The sequence below is a fragment of the Falco cherrug genome, chromosome 3 (genome assembly GCF_023634085.1).
Source record: "Falco cherrug isolate bFalChe1 chromosome 3, bFalChe1.pri, whole genome shotgun sequence".
Classification (NCBI taxonomy): domain Eukaryota; kingdom Metazoa; phylum Chordata; class Aves; order Falconiformes; family Falconidae; genus Falco; species Falco cherrug.
In genome coordinates this window covers 115,140,338-115,156,274 of record NC_073699.1, presented here as the reverse complement: position 1 = coordinate 115,156,274, position 15,937 = coordinate 115,140,338, and the positions used below count along the sequence as shown (strand labels likewise).

Sequence of the window (15,937 nt, the reverse complement as noted above, 5' to 3'; positions counted from 1 at the left end):
AAGGCCAACTGTGTGAATGAAGAAACAGAACTAATGATCTACAGAACAAAGCAAAGAGCAGAAAAACACACTTTCCACGCCAGCCACGCTTCCCTCCAGCACAGCTGTACAAAGCCTAAAACGTTGTGGGACAAGCAATGATCTCAGTTGACTTGAGTCGAGCGAGTTAAGCGGGTGACAAATTTTCTTCCCTGTATTATGGAAGCTGAAGCTCACTCCATTTCATTTATTAGACAGTGGAAAACAGGCTTGTCACCTTCATTATTGCTTCTGGTTCATTTTCCTGTATTCTTCTTACTGCAACATTAAAGCTCCAAACAACACCTATGTGTTTCTGGAGGAACAAGTTATTTTAACTGGACTGTATTAAAGTGTCATGACAGCACTTAATATTAAAGTGGCTTTCTAAACCAAGATCCCATTCTCTGTGAGTAACTCTTCTGCAAATTCTAGTTTACACCAATGGATATCAAACACTGACAGTCACGACACAACTTCATGTAACCACCACCAAATGTCATCAAGCAAAAATAGTCTTTATTCAAATTTCATGGAAACAGGAATCACTGTACTTTGCAAGACAGGGAAAAATAAAATAAAAAAATTTAATATAAAACAAGGATATTGTCACAATACCAGAATATGGAACTATACTTCTTTTCCCTATGGATTACTGCAAGTACCTATATTTTTTTTCCTTTTGACTGTGCTATTCACAACTCTGTAAGTCAAAAAAATATGAAACAAAAGTAGTATGAAACTTAAGACTTAGCACTTCCACTAAATGGCATACATCAAAGGGCATCAATTCAAGGGCAAAGACTGTTGAAGCCATCATACCTACCCTATCAGTCATCACTGCAAATCTCATAAACCCACCAAGGTGCAGTGCTCGTTCTCTGCAAGGCTCTTCCTGGAAAACAGGGCAATTTTGGTGCTCTAGGAAGAGTTATATTTAAAGAGAACCTTTCTATAGGATAGAAAATGAGCTGAACAACCTTGCACCAGAGAGCATGGCAGGGAGGGAGCACTGCAGTTAATAATGACAGACAGACCATCAGGTTGTTAAAAATATACAGCATTGACATGTTTTCTACTTCAATCACTTGTGCTACAACTACTAAACATGTACAAAAGACTTTTCCAACCATTCCAAGTGCAGTTGCAGCAAGGTTAGGATCTGGAGCGAGACCTTGACCGCGACTGGGAGTGTGACCTAGAGGCAGACCTAGATCTAGACTTGGACCGGGACCTAGGCTTTGAAACGGATTTAGACCTGGAACGAGAATCCGATTTGACATTTGGTTTTGACTTGGAAATCGACCTAGACCTGGAGCGAGACACCCGACATGCAGCTGCATCCTCACCCTCACCTTTTGCCTCCTTTTTGTCAGAATCTGATTTTAGATGCTCCTTGTCTTTGGAGGCTGACCTGGACCGCTCGTGGCTGTCCTTCCTTTTCTTCTTGCTACTTGGTTTGCTGTCTCGCTTGCTGCGCCTCTTGCTTTTCTCACTCTTGCTGTGGCTCCTGCTCCTACTTCTGCTGTCATCCCTGCTTCTCTTCCTACTTTTCCTTTTATCCTTACTGTGGCTCCTGCTCCTGCTCTCATCCCTGCTCTTGCTCCTGCTTCTAGCCTTGCTAATGCTCTTCTCCCTGTCTTTGCTTCTGCTCTTCTCCTTGCTCCTACTCCTCATGCTCTCCCTCATGTCTCCCCTGTCCTTACTCCCACTCCTGCTCCTACTCTTTTCCTTGCTGTGGCTCCTGCTCTTTGCTTTCTCATCACTGTTATGGAGAGCGCCCTCAGATTTATCTTTACTTTTGTTTCGGGATTTCTCTGCACTCCTGCTGCGGCTCCTACTTTTATCCTCTTTACTTGGAGTCCTGCTTTTCTCTTTTTGGCTTCTGCTATGGCTCTTGCTTCGACTACGGCTCTTGCTTCTGGAACGGGACACAGACCTGGAAGCGCAAAGACAACAGACAGCTCCACTTCAGCGCGGCTTGGATTTGATTAGCACTTCAAGTGGCGTGCATAATAGGTAGGGAAAAGAAAAACAAACAGTGCTCCTGCTGCAAGTTTAGGATGATTCTTCCCATTTAAGTGGGTAGCCCCCATTTCTTCCAACACAAAGACATACCTGGATCTTGATCTACTCTTGGAGCGACTACTACTGGCGCTGCGGCTCCTGCTTTTATGAGAATGTCTGCTTCGAGAGCGAGACCTGGAACAAAAAAAAAAAATCAATCAGCTTAACATTAGCACATGCCCATGGAGAGCTTGTGATCCCCAGTTCCCTGTGGGCAAAACCCGTAGCATTAAGGCACCTTTCAAGCAGCCGAATGGTGAGACGTTACCCGATAGTTACAGGCTTAAATTAAGAGTAACCTTCTCCCCACTGCTCACCCCCTGCTGCCATGTCTGGAAGAGAGCAGGGTGGCTACCCCAAAGAAAATATGCAACCTTATTTAAAATAAGGAAGTGAGAATCACTTTCCCAGTCAAGGCAGAGTGAATACAGTGAGACACGAGGATAAAGCTTTGATTTCATAAGCAAGCTGTTCTATGGACGGTAGAAGCTTGCCTGAGTTTTCTTGCAACACGTTCTACCCCAGAATGGAAAGGGGAAAATACATGGTGTTGTGTGTTGAAGCAGTTCTCTTGATCATAGAATAAAAGCAGCAAATCTCTAAGAAACAGGGAATGGGTGGGGGTTTCCAAGCTGAGAAAGAACTGTTAGTCCTGGTGCTTACAGCAGAACACAGTGTTCAGAGCTGAAGTGTCAAAGGCACCTTCTGTTTCATTCTGCATGCGCAGCTCCACCTGCCACGCAGCCTTCTCCTGCAAGACAGCAAGGACTACGGACTTGGTGTAGCTGGGGAAGAATGGCAGCACGCTGCCAGGTGTTTAGCTAACAGATACACACGTTCACCAAGGAAGATAGCTCTGAACAGAGGCCTCATTCCCCTTGGTTACTTGCAGGTAACCAATTCATTCTCAAGAACTAGATGTACTGAGAACTCTGAACGCTTCCAGGGTGTTTTGGAACCTGCTGTATATTCATGTAATTGCAGCTAGACTCGGCCTGAGCTACGTTATAAAGAGACATACCTCGAATGGCTTCGGCTTCTAGAGTAAGAGCGGCGCCGTCTCGATCCAGGTCTGTCTTCCACTAATCTAATCTTTCTGCCATTTACTTCTGTCCCGTCCAGCTTTTCAAGGGCTCTTTTCATGTCAGAATAGGATTTGAACTCAATCACACCTTCATTTTTCCTTCCTTTGTGTGCATCTGCATATGTCACTTCCCCTGCCTGACGCATATAATCCTAGAGGAAGAGGACAGAATAACCATTCCCTCGAATCCAGAGCCAGGCTTCCAGGCTGACTCTGTTCATTTCTGCAACAACGCTCACTTAGCCTCTTCTACTCACATGGATGTCAGCAAGGGTTTTAACCAAAGAGCATTCGCAGTGCTAACGGCAAGGTTTCTGAACAAGCCAAATAACACGCTATGATTTCACAGTTTGTGTGATTAGAACCAAAGCAGTGTTGGTAGTTCTGAGCCAAATGTTAATTTAAGGTCTCTCATCTCGAGTCCAATATGGAATATGCTCTGGACTAAGGTAAGTTTCAAATTACGAAAGTGATTAAAGAAAGAAAATTATCGCTCTCTAAATCATGTTTTCAAAGGTAACTTGGGAAAGATGACAAATTTAAAGGTCGAATATGAAGAGGCAAGAAGACTACAGACAAGCAGACTTCCCTTTGTCTTCCACCTAGGTAACATCTCTCATTCTGCAGGAAGAAACCCCCCCACAAGTAAAAGCTCAATTCATTTTCCCCACTTCATGCTCCCTGGCTTCTCTGTTTCGATTACTAAATGCCTGTTTATCAGGGAGGGCCGTCCTGCCCTGCTCTGAGTAAGCCACCAGACAGGGTCATCTTTCAGCCACTGCAGACGTGGGCTGCAATGGAAATGGGGCACAGAACCCCAGTTCAGTCTGTTTTCAACCCAGCTACTCCCACCTTAAGTACACTGAAATGAAAGCTATTCAAAAGAAGCAATGCATCCAGTAGAGGATTAATCATGCCATGCTCTACTTACAATTTTTAATACCAGAAGCAAAGACAAGCTACTGATGCTGTGAAGCGTTAACAACAAAAGACATTTGAAGAATCTCGGTACGTACCTGAACTAGTGTTACATATTCAATTACAGACCAGTTTCTACTACGTCAAAGTTTGTTTAGAACAAATTTTACACATCCTTAAAAGAGAACCATAAAAGAATGCATTCCTGTAAGAACAAATGTTTTTAACCATTGCTGCTAAGTTTGACAAGAAAACACTATCTTTCTGCACCTACTGTTGAAATTCTGCTCCCCTGTCCTGCCTCCTCCATCCATGACGCAGACAACCACGAGCCAACACTCCACCTCCAGCGTACTCAGAGGTGCTGTGGGTACACAGCATTACCCAGCACCTCCGCTGCTGAGAATCACCTTTCACTCCTTTGGACTTAGGAAAACACCAGCTTTTGGCAGAGGTTTTGTATGATTGCTCATTCTGGGAGCGTCCTTTCCCTGAAACTCTCTTTAAAACAGCTTTATGTGGTGTGGAAATTCTTAACAGAGACTGTGCAAGAATGATGCTATCATTTCCAAATAGCTCTAGCACCTTACAAGTTGATGAGTAAAATCCAAAGTGTCAAGGGTGAACTCCTCAATCTCTCGTGAATCCTACCACTGGCATGATTAAAGCGTGTTTTGACAGGGCTTAAAGATAAGATAAAACACATCTGTACGTGATGCTGGTTTGTGTTAAGGAAAAAAGTTAACCTCCTACAGCCCAGTGACACCAAGCCTGCAGGTGCAACACCCAGCGTCACATTAATGATTTCACATATGCAAATACATTTCTATATTGATTTAAGTGTGTATCACTTCCAAAATCTACTTGTATGCACACGAGCACACAGACTTACTAATAAGTAGGAGTAAAGAACATGGGTGCATGCCAGTTTTCCTTGTTGAAATGGAAGCTAACTTTTTTACCCTTTGTGCTCTTCAATAGAGAGGGTAAAGAAAGGGGCCCCATACCTTAAGATCTTGCCAGCTGCAGCGGCTTGACAAATTTTCCACAATCAATCTGTATTCTGTACGGGTAGGAGGACCGTACTTATCTCTTCCGCTTCTTCTATAACCATATCCACCTTTAGGAGGTGACAAGCAGACAGCAGTACTTCAACTAGGGAAATGGAGCACTCACTCTACGTCCCGGACGAAAACTCTTCTGCCCCGTATGTTCACAAAACACATTAAAAATTCACCCACCCACTGGTCTAAATTCGATCCCCCTTGTATGAAATGTTACAAAGATCCAAAGCATTAAAAAAATTTTTACTACAGGCACATAATTAAAACAATGCACATAATTATGATTACGCTATGATTAACATGCAATTAAATTTAAAGTTATTTTAAAAACAGTTTGAAAGAAGAAACCAAATTAAGCCAGTTTACTAATGTTACTTACGTTGCTTAAAGGCTTTCTGAATATCTGACATGAATAAAGCTTTTCAGGCACCTATTTCAGATTAATCTCATCTGTCTCTAACCCTTGGGATCCTCACCACCCAGGTCTAATGGGAAAAGGTTGCGGTCGTCACATGGCTTCCTTTTTTTTTGGTCAGCCAAGGGCCACAAAGGTCAAAGAGCCACTCATGGAAAGGTAACCCAGGGTCAGCAAATGGAACAGGCAGTCATCTTAGCCTCAAAGGACTCTTTTAATTAAAACATTGAGGTCTTTGTTAAATCTATGTTAAACATCACAGTGCAAATAAACCATTCAAATAGTTAAACAAAATGATAAAATAAAAATGGTACAAGAAATTGTGTTTATTAATTTATCAGTTAAAATAGTTTAATACAACAAACGTTAAATATTCAGATCAACAGTTACATTTACAGTTACACGACACTATTCACAACTTCATATAATTTTCTTTTTATATTACTCTTTAAAAAAATGAGCAAAAAATATTTTATTTAAAATAAGTCACAGATACAAATGCATGTTAGTGCTTACTGCGTCCAGAACCGTAACTGCTGTCACGACGTGGGCCTCTGGCATGCTCAACGATCACTCTCTCCCCACAAAGATCTTTACCATTTAGCTCATAAACAGCATCATCTGCATCTCGCAGATCATCAAACTCAACAAAGCCGTACCTAAAGAGATGGAGAGAAAAAGAATCACTCAGATCTGAACCAGAGGTATCTGCGCTCAAAGACAACTTGCGTTGCACAGATTTCTGCGGAGCCCGAAGAGCGTGCTGCACGGTCCCTCAGACCAACATCGGCGGCAGCCTCCTGAAGGCCACCTAAGGTTCAAGGCCACGAGCACTACCCCTGCCACAAGCCCACTAAATATCATGCTGTGCTGCACCATATTCAATAAATAATTCCATAAATTTGCTCAACGGCAGTGAGGCTGAACTGGCATTTGACAGATAGTGCAGTATATATGTTCCACAGATCAGGATTTATCCTGAGTTTTTAAAAGCCCCGGGTTCATTCCTGGTCCTATCAGGAAGCGATCTTAATTCCTACTCTTCAAATGGCAATATGCGTTCATCTCTGCAAACACAAGTGGTCTGTATATGCTGCGTGAAAGGTCCAACAAGACAGAAAATACAAAGGCAGGTCAGGAAAAGGGATTTTGTTTTAACCAGACTAATTCTACTCTTGACTGTGGACAGTACTGATGGTCTGGGTAAGAAAAGCCATGTGCTCATGTAACAGGACAGATCTTCCACCTGCTGAAATACCCGCAGCTTCCCATGTACTGCTGAGAAAGTGTTTTCTGCCCACTATATTTCCAATATCCTAGCATCTCAGAGAGCATGGCAAGTCCAAACCTTGTCGAGGGACTCAAATCCAGCAACAGTAACGCGGAACAAGTTCCCTGGGCAAAAGAGGAATCCACCTGCAGCCAAGAGGGCTTGCAAGGGCAGCACAGGGTGCAGGTCCAGAGAAGAACGAAGTTTTGTGTTTGAAAACATCTGCTGCACTAGCTTTGCTCAAGATTTGTTAGTCCTGAGCAGATCAAGTGCAAGAAGGATACAAATTGGAAAAAAAAAAAAAAAAATGTTCATTTGAATGTTGAAATGAAATATTTCGGCATTGATTTCTCATTATCAAAACCAAACACAATACAGAGACAAAACTTACAGACCACTGCTTGCCTGAAAAGGTAAAAGCCAGTGTTTTCAGTTTATCGTCAGAGGTGCCACAGGCATCAGTGCCAATGTCAAGCTGCTGCAAGTGCCTAATCCCTGTCGGCTAGAGATCCCAAAAGGCCAAGCACAGGGTTTTAAAATAATTTCTTACAGCTGGTGCTCAGAGACAAGCTGGTGACTTGCTTACAGTTGCAGAGCAAATGCACAGCTTCAGTGCTCTGAAGCAAAACTCAAGCCTGCAATTTCTAACCAGACAAGAGTTAAACACCTATTTAAAAACTAACATTGTGTGGACACCCGTTATCCCAACGGGTCAGGGGAAGAGAACAAAAAACATCAGAGTGCTGTCTACCGGAGTTCAGAGACTACCTGCAGTTGAAATCACTTCTCCTTCAGTTACCTGCCAAGACCGGATCCAGGCTCCAAAGTCGCCCAAGCAACAGCTGAGGATGCTGCAGCCCTTTGTGCAACTGAGAGTCTCTTTTGGCTGCAACTTCTCCGGCTGCTGTAGGAAAACATGTAATCCTGAGCTCAGGTCTTAGCAAGCCACAGGGCAAAATTTTTGTGACTGCTGGTGTTTTAAGTAATCCAGAAAAACAACCCCCTGACAGAAAAACACTGGCCTCCTCCTCTTTTAAGTCACTTTGTTTTTAAGCTTTCTCACTACCTCCCCCAACCATGGCACTACCAGCAGCTACAGTTTTGCTGCATAATGGTACCCGTAATAATGAAACACTGAAAAATGACTCCAAACACCACAAATAAGGTGGCTGCTTTCACATGCAAGTGCCGTAGTTTCATGGAAGAAACAAGCGTCATTGATTTATAACAACTGAAACCATTATAAAACCATTCAAATTGCAACTTTCCTCCCTTTAGTTCCAAAAATAGAGCAAGTGAGCGCCAACGTTTAAACGAGATCTCGCCTTAATAGCAATTACTTACACAGTGAAGTGCCTGCTGGTAAACACCAGCACTTTCGAGACAATAAATGCACAGACATTTGAGGCTAGAATAACACAGGAATATCTGAATTCAATCAGAGCACAGCACTGAATTTGTTCTTCCCAGAAGTGCACCCAGAAGTTGCTTGGGGGGGCACTCGGACACCCGGACCACGCATGAGACAAGAGGCAGCACTTCCAGCACTCGCGGTCTGACACCAGCTCCTCCACCTGGCCTCCCACGGGAATCTGCTCCCAAGATGGTCCTACATCAACAGGACTTTATCTGGCCAAATGGTGATGGAAAGCATTAACATTTTTTCTTCTCTTTGCTCATTCCAAAAGGGAAGGCTTATCATTGACCCTGTGCTGTTCTTCTTTTTCATCTGGGAACACACAGAATGCAAGTAGCTCTAGAATAAGACATTACTCTGATGGAAAAAGAAAAAGCAAAAGTTAAAAAAAGAAATTAGAAATTTCTTCTTGTAAGACAAACAAGCAAGCTCATACAAACCTTGAGATTACTTGCATTTAAAGAACATTAGAAACCATAGTCCACACCACTCACAAATGAAAGTAATACTGATCCACCTGTTAAATATGTATAATATTGCAGTGTGATCTAAAATCACGAATCAAGAACCTTCAGAAGCACAGTTTTACACCACAGAAAGCCACAACTGCTGACACAGCCTTAACTACAGCAATCTGAACCTGCTGTTATATGACAGCAGTGCAAGTAAATCTTCTCTTAAATGCCTACTATTACTATTTCATACGTGGCATAAAACTACTTACTAAAAACGTCAATGCAATTTACTTCAGCTAATGTGAAGCTATGCCATTTTCTGTTCATGTACCAAAAAAGGAAAAAACTACAGGAGTCTGTCCTCATCCCAAGCAATTCCAGTAGACCAAACATCCTAAAAGGTGGGTTTTTTGGTTTTTAAAGGAAAGGAAAAACGTCATTTTCTGAAATTGCTTAATACCTGAAATAAAAGGCAGACCCTCATCTTTCTCCTTTCAGCTGCTCCTCCACTGCACTGCTTTCAAAGCCTGCTGGTTCCACACCCTCTTCTCTATGCCAGCCCACCAGGACCAGCACAAAGCCCACAAGCTCACCTCTATAGTATTCCCCAGGTGACAATTTTTTCCCCACTATTGACTAACGGCTGGTGCTGGAGATGCGGTGGAGTCCAAGAGCACGAGTCCCATGGGCCGAGAAGGACCTCAAAGCTACTGTCCCTACCCTTTGCAGCACAAGAAATCCATAAAGTTTAGATGAGTGGCAACCTGCCTGAGCTTGACCTGTGGCTGCAGTGCCAGTTCAGCCACTGCTTTGCAGGTTCCCAGCAAAGAGAGACATGCCCAACTCTCACCATGCTCTTCTCTCAGCAAATCAAGCTGATGGTTTGGCAGCTTTCTAAGAACAGAATCACGGAACGGTTTGGGTTGCAAGGGGCCTTAAAGACCATTCAGTTCCAACTCCCTGCCCTGGGCAGGGACACCTCCTGCTAGCCCAGGTTGCTCCAAGCCCTGTCCAGCCTGGCCTTGGACACTACCAGGGATAGTGCACCCACAGCTGCTCTGGGCAACTTCTTCCAGTGCCTCACCACTTTCTGAATTTTATATTACACAATTGCTTCATATGGACAGATGCTCCCAAAATGAGCACATTGCACCTCCACCATTCCTCCTGCATCTCTGGATGAGCGAGGTCGGGGCAAGCAGGCATCAACATGAGCAGCAGCAGAGGAGGAAGCCCATGAAAAAGCGATTCCTGGCTCCGGTTTTATTTGGAATAAAGAATGCAATGCGTCCAACCCTAAAAAACACTCCTGAAAGTTAACTTGTAGGTGGCTCGCAGTCCACTCGGGCTGCTTGCTGGAGCCATACGCTCGCCCGTGCTGTAGCCAGGAAGGGGAACAGCAGAGGCACGGGCAGCACTCTGCCTGCCAGTCCTGCTTGGAGGCGGCTACAGCCAGGAGCAAGGCGTTATTAAAGAAAAGCATCTTCAGACTGCTTGAAACAAAACACTCATTTAATGAGTCACTGAAGTTACAACCTCAAAAAATACTTGAATTTCAAGATTTAAACTACTTAAATGTAAGATTTGGTAGTGATTCTTCTAAGTTTCTGCACTAATGACAAACATTGATGAGAATCTCTGCTCTTCCAGCATGACTGGACACTTTAAATCAAAAAGAAATTAGAATCTCACCTTATTCACCCCAATATTAGCAAAAGGGGAAAAAAATCCACTGGCATTAATTAATAGGTCACCTTACTGTCATCTAGGTGTACTGGGTATCATTATGTTGTGACACCAATTTGATTTTGTTTAATACCGATTACTCTAATTGAAGTTAATCAGCACTAAATATTTTGGTGGGGAGAGTACAAGGAAATCAAATTACTTCTCCTTGGGCAAATACAGACTTTGAGCCTAGTTAGATGGAAGAACTTAAGTCCAAAGCTTTTAGTTTTGATCTGTCTTCCTCAATCCACTGGAGAAGTTACATCCCTCTGTCTTGCAGGTATTTTATAAGGATGAAGCTGCAAATTCTCAAAAGCTGCTCAGGGTGACACAGGGCAGACAAGCACACAGGTAGAACTATTTTTTAACCTAGCGAGATTGCAGATTGTTGTCCCCATCCATGAAAGCTTTCAGATCTTACAGCTACTACAGCTAGCTTTCAGCATTTTTTTAGAAGGTAAAAAGCAGGCTGAAAAGTCCAAATTTCTGGTCGCTTAGTACATACACCACTGCCACACAGAGCTCCGGTTGTCAGTGCAGTTCTGAGTAGAAAAAAAGAATATGAAAACTATGAGCATACAATTAGGAATTGCAGCATTACTTTAAGCCTTCGAATTGCAAGCTTAAATTACAATTAGTGGCAAGCAAGACCCAGCTAAGCTTTTAGGACTCCACTGTATCACATTGCAGTTTCATCCTCCTGCTCAGGCATTTCAGTTTAACTGCTAAAATACCGAACCACTAATCTCCTGCCGGCTGAGCACCAAAGATAGCTCACAAATTTCCAGAAGGAACTGAAAGAATGTCTCAAGTCAAACACCGTGCAGTAATTTTTAATCGTTTGCTAAGCACTACTAAAAATAAGCCGTGGAGAAAGGATCAGAGAGCAAACAAAGCATGCCACAGTACCCTGAAGAAAAACAGTGTGAGGCTATCCCAAGTAGCGACACACAAAACCCGAGAGCTCAAGTCAGTTTTTGTCCAACCCTAATTTAACTACAAACCAACAGCTGTTGAAAGAACTGCAGAATATAAAACTAAAAAAGGAACAAAATTGTTGAGTTAATCCTAGAAATACGGACTGAAGCCACTGCTGAAGCCACCTGCCACAGAAGCAGCAAACAGCAAGGTGGATGATAACTCAGTTAACATTAGGCTTCCTGTATTCCTTCCTTTATTGGCAACTTTTGAACTCTGTCTCCCCCAAGTGAAGTTCCAAAAAGGACTCTAGCTCTGGAATAAACTGCATACAGAGCGCCTGGATATTAGATCCAGGCAGACTGTGCCCTCCTCCCCTCTATACCTGTTACTGTTTGCACTTAAGATGCCACAAGTTTGGGCTACACAAGTGCACCTGTAAGTCAACTCCTGTGTCCACACCACCACCCCCCAGACAACTCCTGAATGCCAAGCTGGGATCATGGGGCTGGTCCTTGGCAGGTATTTTTCAATAAAGGCAAGGTGACAAGTCCATTAGCCACATCAGCCATGTAATTTGGCAGTTCTACATCTGCTAAAAAAGTTTGTCTGGTTTTTTTTTTCCCCCACCACATCTGTCCATAAGCCAGAAATGTTTAATTTGGAGGCTTATGCAGCAACAGGAAAACTGACAGGCACCCCCCCACACACACACCCCAAAGCACTTTCAAGGGTTTACAGTGGGGTTGGAAAACAGAGCACACTGATATTCCAGTTACAGGCAACCTTCAATACCACCTGAAGCTGCGTTAATTAAAACACTGACATGTGCACAGTTGTTTGTTTTAGTAATGGATTTTATTCATCTTATAAACCTGTTATATGTCCACCTACCAGTACAACCAGCATTAAAACTTAACGTGCCTTTTTTGGTTTTATGCTCAGGGACTAACTTTTACGAGAAATGCCTCTTCTCCACTTCTAAAGTGAAGTTAATAGTTGGCTCGCCTAGCTAATAATAATAAAATCCATATTCCACTCAGCCTTCCTGAGCAAGACTTCAAGCTGGGTTTCTTGTAAAAAGTAAAGACGCCAACACTCGTGAAGCTTCAAGTGTTGGGGAAAAAAACCCACTAAAAATAGGAATTTGTTTTCTCTTGAAAAATCCACACTTGAATGTCTTGGGCAAGTCCTGGTGAAGCAGGAACCAAACCCTCGAGGTGCAGCAAGGGCTCAGCTGCTGGCACAGCACACAGGTCAGAACACATGCGGCACACCGGGGCGCTGGCTAGGCAGGCCCCCCCCCCGGCTGATGCCAGCACATGCCTCCCACCCTGGGGGGCTGAGAACAAACCTCTGCGGCTGCTACAGGGGCTGCAAGGCAGGGCCTCAGCCCCCCCAGAGGGTTGAGTTTGTTGGGTTTGGTTGTTTGGAGTTTTTTTTGTTGTTTTTTTGTTTTTTGGGGGGGGGGAGAGCAGGTGCTGGTGTCCCAGAGCATGCCTGGCTCAGCCCCGAGTGCTCACCCTGTGGTGTGGAGGGGCCTGGGGGAAGCCCTGTGGGACACCCCCTCCCCACAGAGGGGGGCAGGACACAGATGACCTTCCCCCTTCCCTCAGTAACTGAGGGAGGGGCCCAGCCGTCCTGCCCGCCCCCCCCCCCCCCAACTGCCATGGGAACCCAGGCGTCCTGCCCCTCCCCCCGGACCCCCCCATCCGGCCCCTCCTTGCCACAGAGGCCCAGGTGCACTGTCCCCCTTCCCGTTGCCATGGGAACCCAGGCGTCCTGCCCCCCCCCCCCCCCGCCCCGCCGCCACAGGGACTCAGCCGCCCGGCCCCCCTTGCCACAGAGGCCCAGGCGTCCTGCCTCCCGGGACCCCGCCATCCGGCCTCCCCTTCCCCTCGGAGGCCCAGGCGTCATGTCCCCCCCGTTGCCATGGGGACCCAGGCGTCCTGCCCCCCTCCCCGCCACAGGAACCCCGGCGGCTTGCCGAACCCCTGGGGCTCAGCTGCCCGGCGGGAGCCCGGGCGGCCCGGCCGCCCCCCCACTCCCTAAGGGACCCCTGCGGCCTGCCCGCCCCTCACGGCCGCCGCCCGGGGCCGGGGCGGGCCGCGCTCCGCCGGCGGGGAACAGGAGGGCCGGGCCGGGCCGGGCCGCGCTCACCCGTTCTTAAGATCCACCTCCAGGATCTTGCCGTAGCCCTTGAAGAACCGCTCCACGTCCCGCTCCCGCGCCTGGTAGCTGAGGCGGCCGATGTAGACCCGCGGCATCGCGCCCGGCGGGGCCGGGGGGGGGGCGCGGCCCGGGGGGGGGGGGGGGCGGGGCTGCGGCGGCGGCGGAGCGCCCGCGCCAAGGGCGGGGCGAAGCGGCGGCGCGACGTCACGGCGCCGAGCGGGGAGGGGAGGGGGAGCGATAAAGGAGGGGGAGGGAATACGTCACGCGAGGCCACGCCCCCTCCACCACACCTCCCCGCCTGGCCGCGCCGCTTTTAAAGGGGCCACGGCACTGTCGGGTGGACTTCTTCCCTCTTCCCCCGGTTTGTGGGGCTCCCACTTGCCTGTTATGCAGGGCTGGGGTCCTTCCCAGGGGTCTGGGGGTTATGGGGTTCCCCTCCCCATATATGGGGTGTGGCTGGGGGCTGCCTTCCCACGGGTCGGGGGCTTGTGGGGTGCCCCATTCCCCCCACAGCCCCACATGGTGTGCCAGGGTGCTGATGGGGTGCCCCCTTCCCCACACATGGGACACTGCTGGGCTCCTCCTCCCCCAAATGCAGGCAGGGATGGGGGTCCCCCACCCCCACAGCTCGGGGTTCTCAGGGGTCTCCCTGCGGTGACCCCCTCCCTGGGGACACCCCCACCCCGGCCCCACTTGCCCATCCCTCACTCCCACTGAGGAGCAACGACATCCCCCTTGCAGATCCCTAAAGGCCACTTTGGGGACTTATTTTTATCCTTTCAGTTGATACAGACACCTAAAGCACAGCAGACCCCAGCAGAGGCTCCCAGCAATATCCCAGCCTCAGCAGCCACCACCTCCCCAAACCCCCCCTCCATCACCCCCCCAAAAATTAATCCCATGTGTGCACCATGCCAGCAGCTGGACCTCCGATGACAACTCCGCTTGTGTGACAAGAAGAGTTAAATGTAACTATTTATTCCTTTGTGCCCTGGTGTAGGAGTAAGAGCTCGGAACATTTTGTGAAAGTTCTCTATAGCTTGTTAGGTTTTATTGCCGAGTCAAATAAACATGGGGGATGAATGCTTTGCATTAATTTTTCTGGTTTATGTCACGCTTAATAGTGCTCTTAACGATCCCAAAGTCTTTTCTTGCTTTTTTTTCACCCCGCTTTATTTGCTGATCAGGAAAGTGCTGGGGCACAGTGGCTTTGCTGCGGGGGTAACGGGAACGCAGAATATAGGAGTATAGAGGTAGAAACTCAGTTATATAGGATTATAGAGGTAGAAACTCAGTTTATGTATAGGATGTATGAAGGTAGACACTCAGTAGTATAGGAGTTGCAGAGGCAGAAATACAGTAGTATAGGAATACAGAGGTAGAAACACATTAGTATAGGAGTCATCAAGTTAGAAAACACAATAGTGTAGGAGTCGTTGAGGTTGAAACAAGTTAATATAGGAGTAAGTAGGAGTAAACTCTTTGTTGTTCTCAGGAGCAAATGTTGGCACGCTGCCTTGCTCACTCTACAGCCTCCCAGTGCCCTGGGCCGGGGGAGGGGGGGGCGTCAGGGCCACGCAGGGGGGCACAGCACATCCCAGCCGGAGGCCGCAGCAGCCATGGCCCCTCTGAGCCCACCCACCCCTCAGAGCTCCCGGGGGCTCCGTGCCCCTTCCTCCCCCAGCTCAGCGTCAGGCCAGGGGCAGCTCTTCCAGCCCCCTGCCCCCAGCCTGTAGCGTTACACGGGGTCACTGTGTCCCACATGAGGACCCGGCATGGAGCCATGTGGAACCCCATGCACTTGGCCTTGGCCATGGTCCAGCCTGCCCAGACCCCCCTGAAGAGCCTCCTGCCCCCCAGCAGTTCCACACTCCCACCCAGCTTGGTGTCATCTGCGAACTGCCTGAGGGTGCCCTCAACCCCCTGGTCCAGACCTCTGATGAGGACATTAAACAGCACCCAGCCCATGGGACACCCCGTGCGCCCGGCCACCAGCAGGATGTGACTCCACTGCCAACCCCTCTGCAGCCCAGCCAGCCAGCTTCTTACCCAGCAGAGTATGCCTGTCCAAGCCATGAGCAGCCAGGTTCCCAAAATTCCACCCCATCCCTCTACAATGGGTGGGTTTTATTCTAGGTACTGCCATGTGGATTCTCTGCTGTCTAATAGGATTGAGCAGTGCTGAACCTCACACCCAAGAGGAGCTCAAGGAGTTGCTCCCCACCTTGTTCTGCCACCGGACTTTACAAGCTTTATAGCACATCTTTGGGATTGTCACTCTTGTGGTGCGTGTGGATGAGACTGGTTGTGGCTCCAGCTTTACTGGTGGAGCTGCTAGGGGAAGGAGGGGTGAAGGCGTGCGTCACACCCACAGCATCTCACCCCCTTGCAGCTCAGGACTGAACTGTCCT

General features: G+C 47.2%; 1 protein-coding gene across 3 annotated transcripts; it reads right to left on the bottom strand.

The window, feature by feature from the left end:
* Window positions 1-515: 515 nt before the first annotated feature.
* Window positions 516-13,667, bottom strand: SRSF4 (serine and arginine rich splicing factor 4). Of its 3 annotated transcripts, XM_055705542.1 has the most exons (7): window positions 13,515-13,666; window positions 7,636-7,740; window positions 6,083-6,225; window positions 5,095-5,207; window positions 3,107-3,321; window positions 2,137-2,220; window positions 516-1,957 (listed from the first exon to the last, which is right to left on the bottom strand). In XM_055705542.1, the coding sequence occupies exons 1-7, from the start codon at window positions 13,619-13,621 to the stop codon at window positions 1,174-1,176; spliced, it is 1,551 nt and encodes a 516-aa protein (XP_055561517.1). In that variant the 5' UTR covers window positions 13,622-13,666; the 3' UTR covers window positions 516-1,173. The 3 variants fall into 3 exon arrangements, with proteins under 3 accessions (XP_055561517.1, XP_055561518.1, XP_027668803.1); XM_055705543.1 differs by lacking the exon at window positions 7,636-7,740 and having other exon boundaries at window positions 13,515-13,667; XM_027813002.2 differs by lacking the exons at window positions 6,083-6,225; window positions 7,636-7,740; window positions 13,515-13,666 and adding an exon at window positions 5,531-5,722.
* Window positions 13,668-15,937: the final 2,270 nt, after the last annotated feature.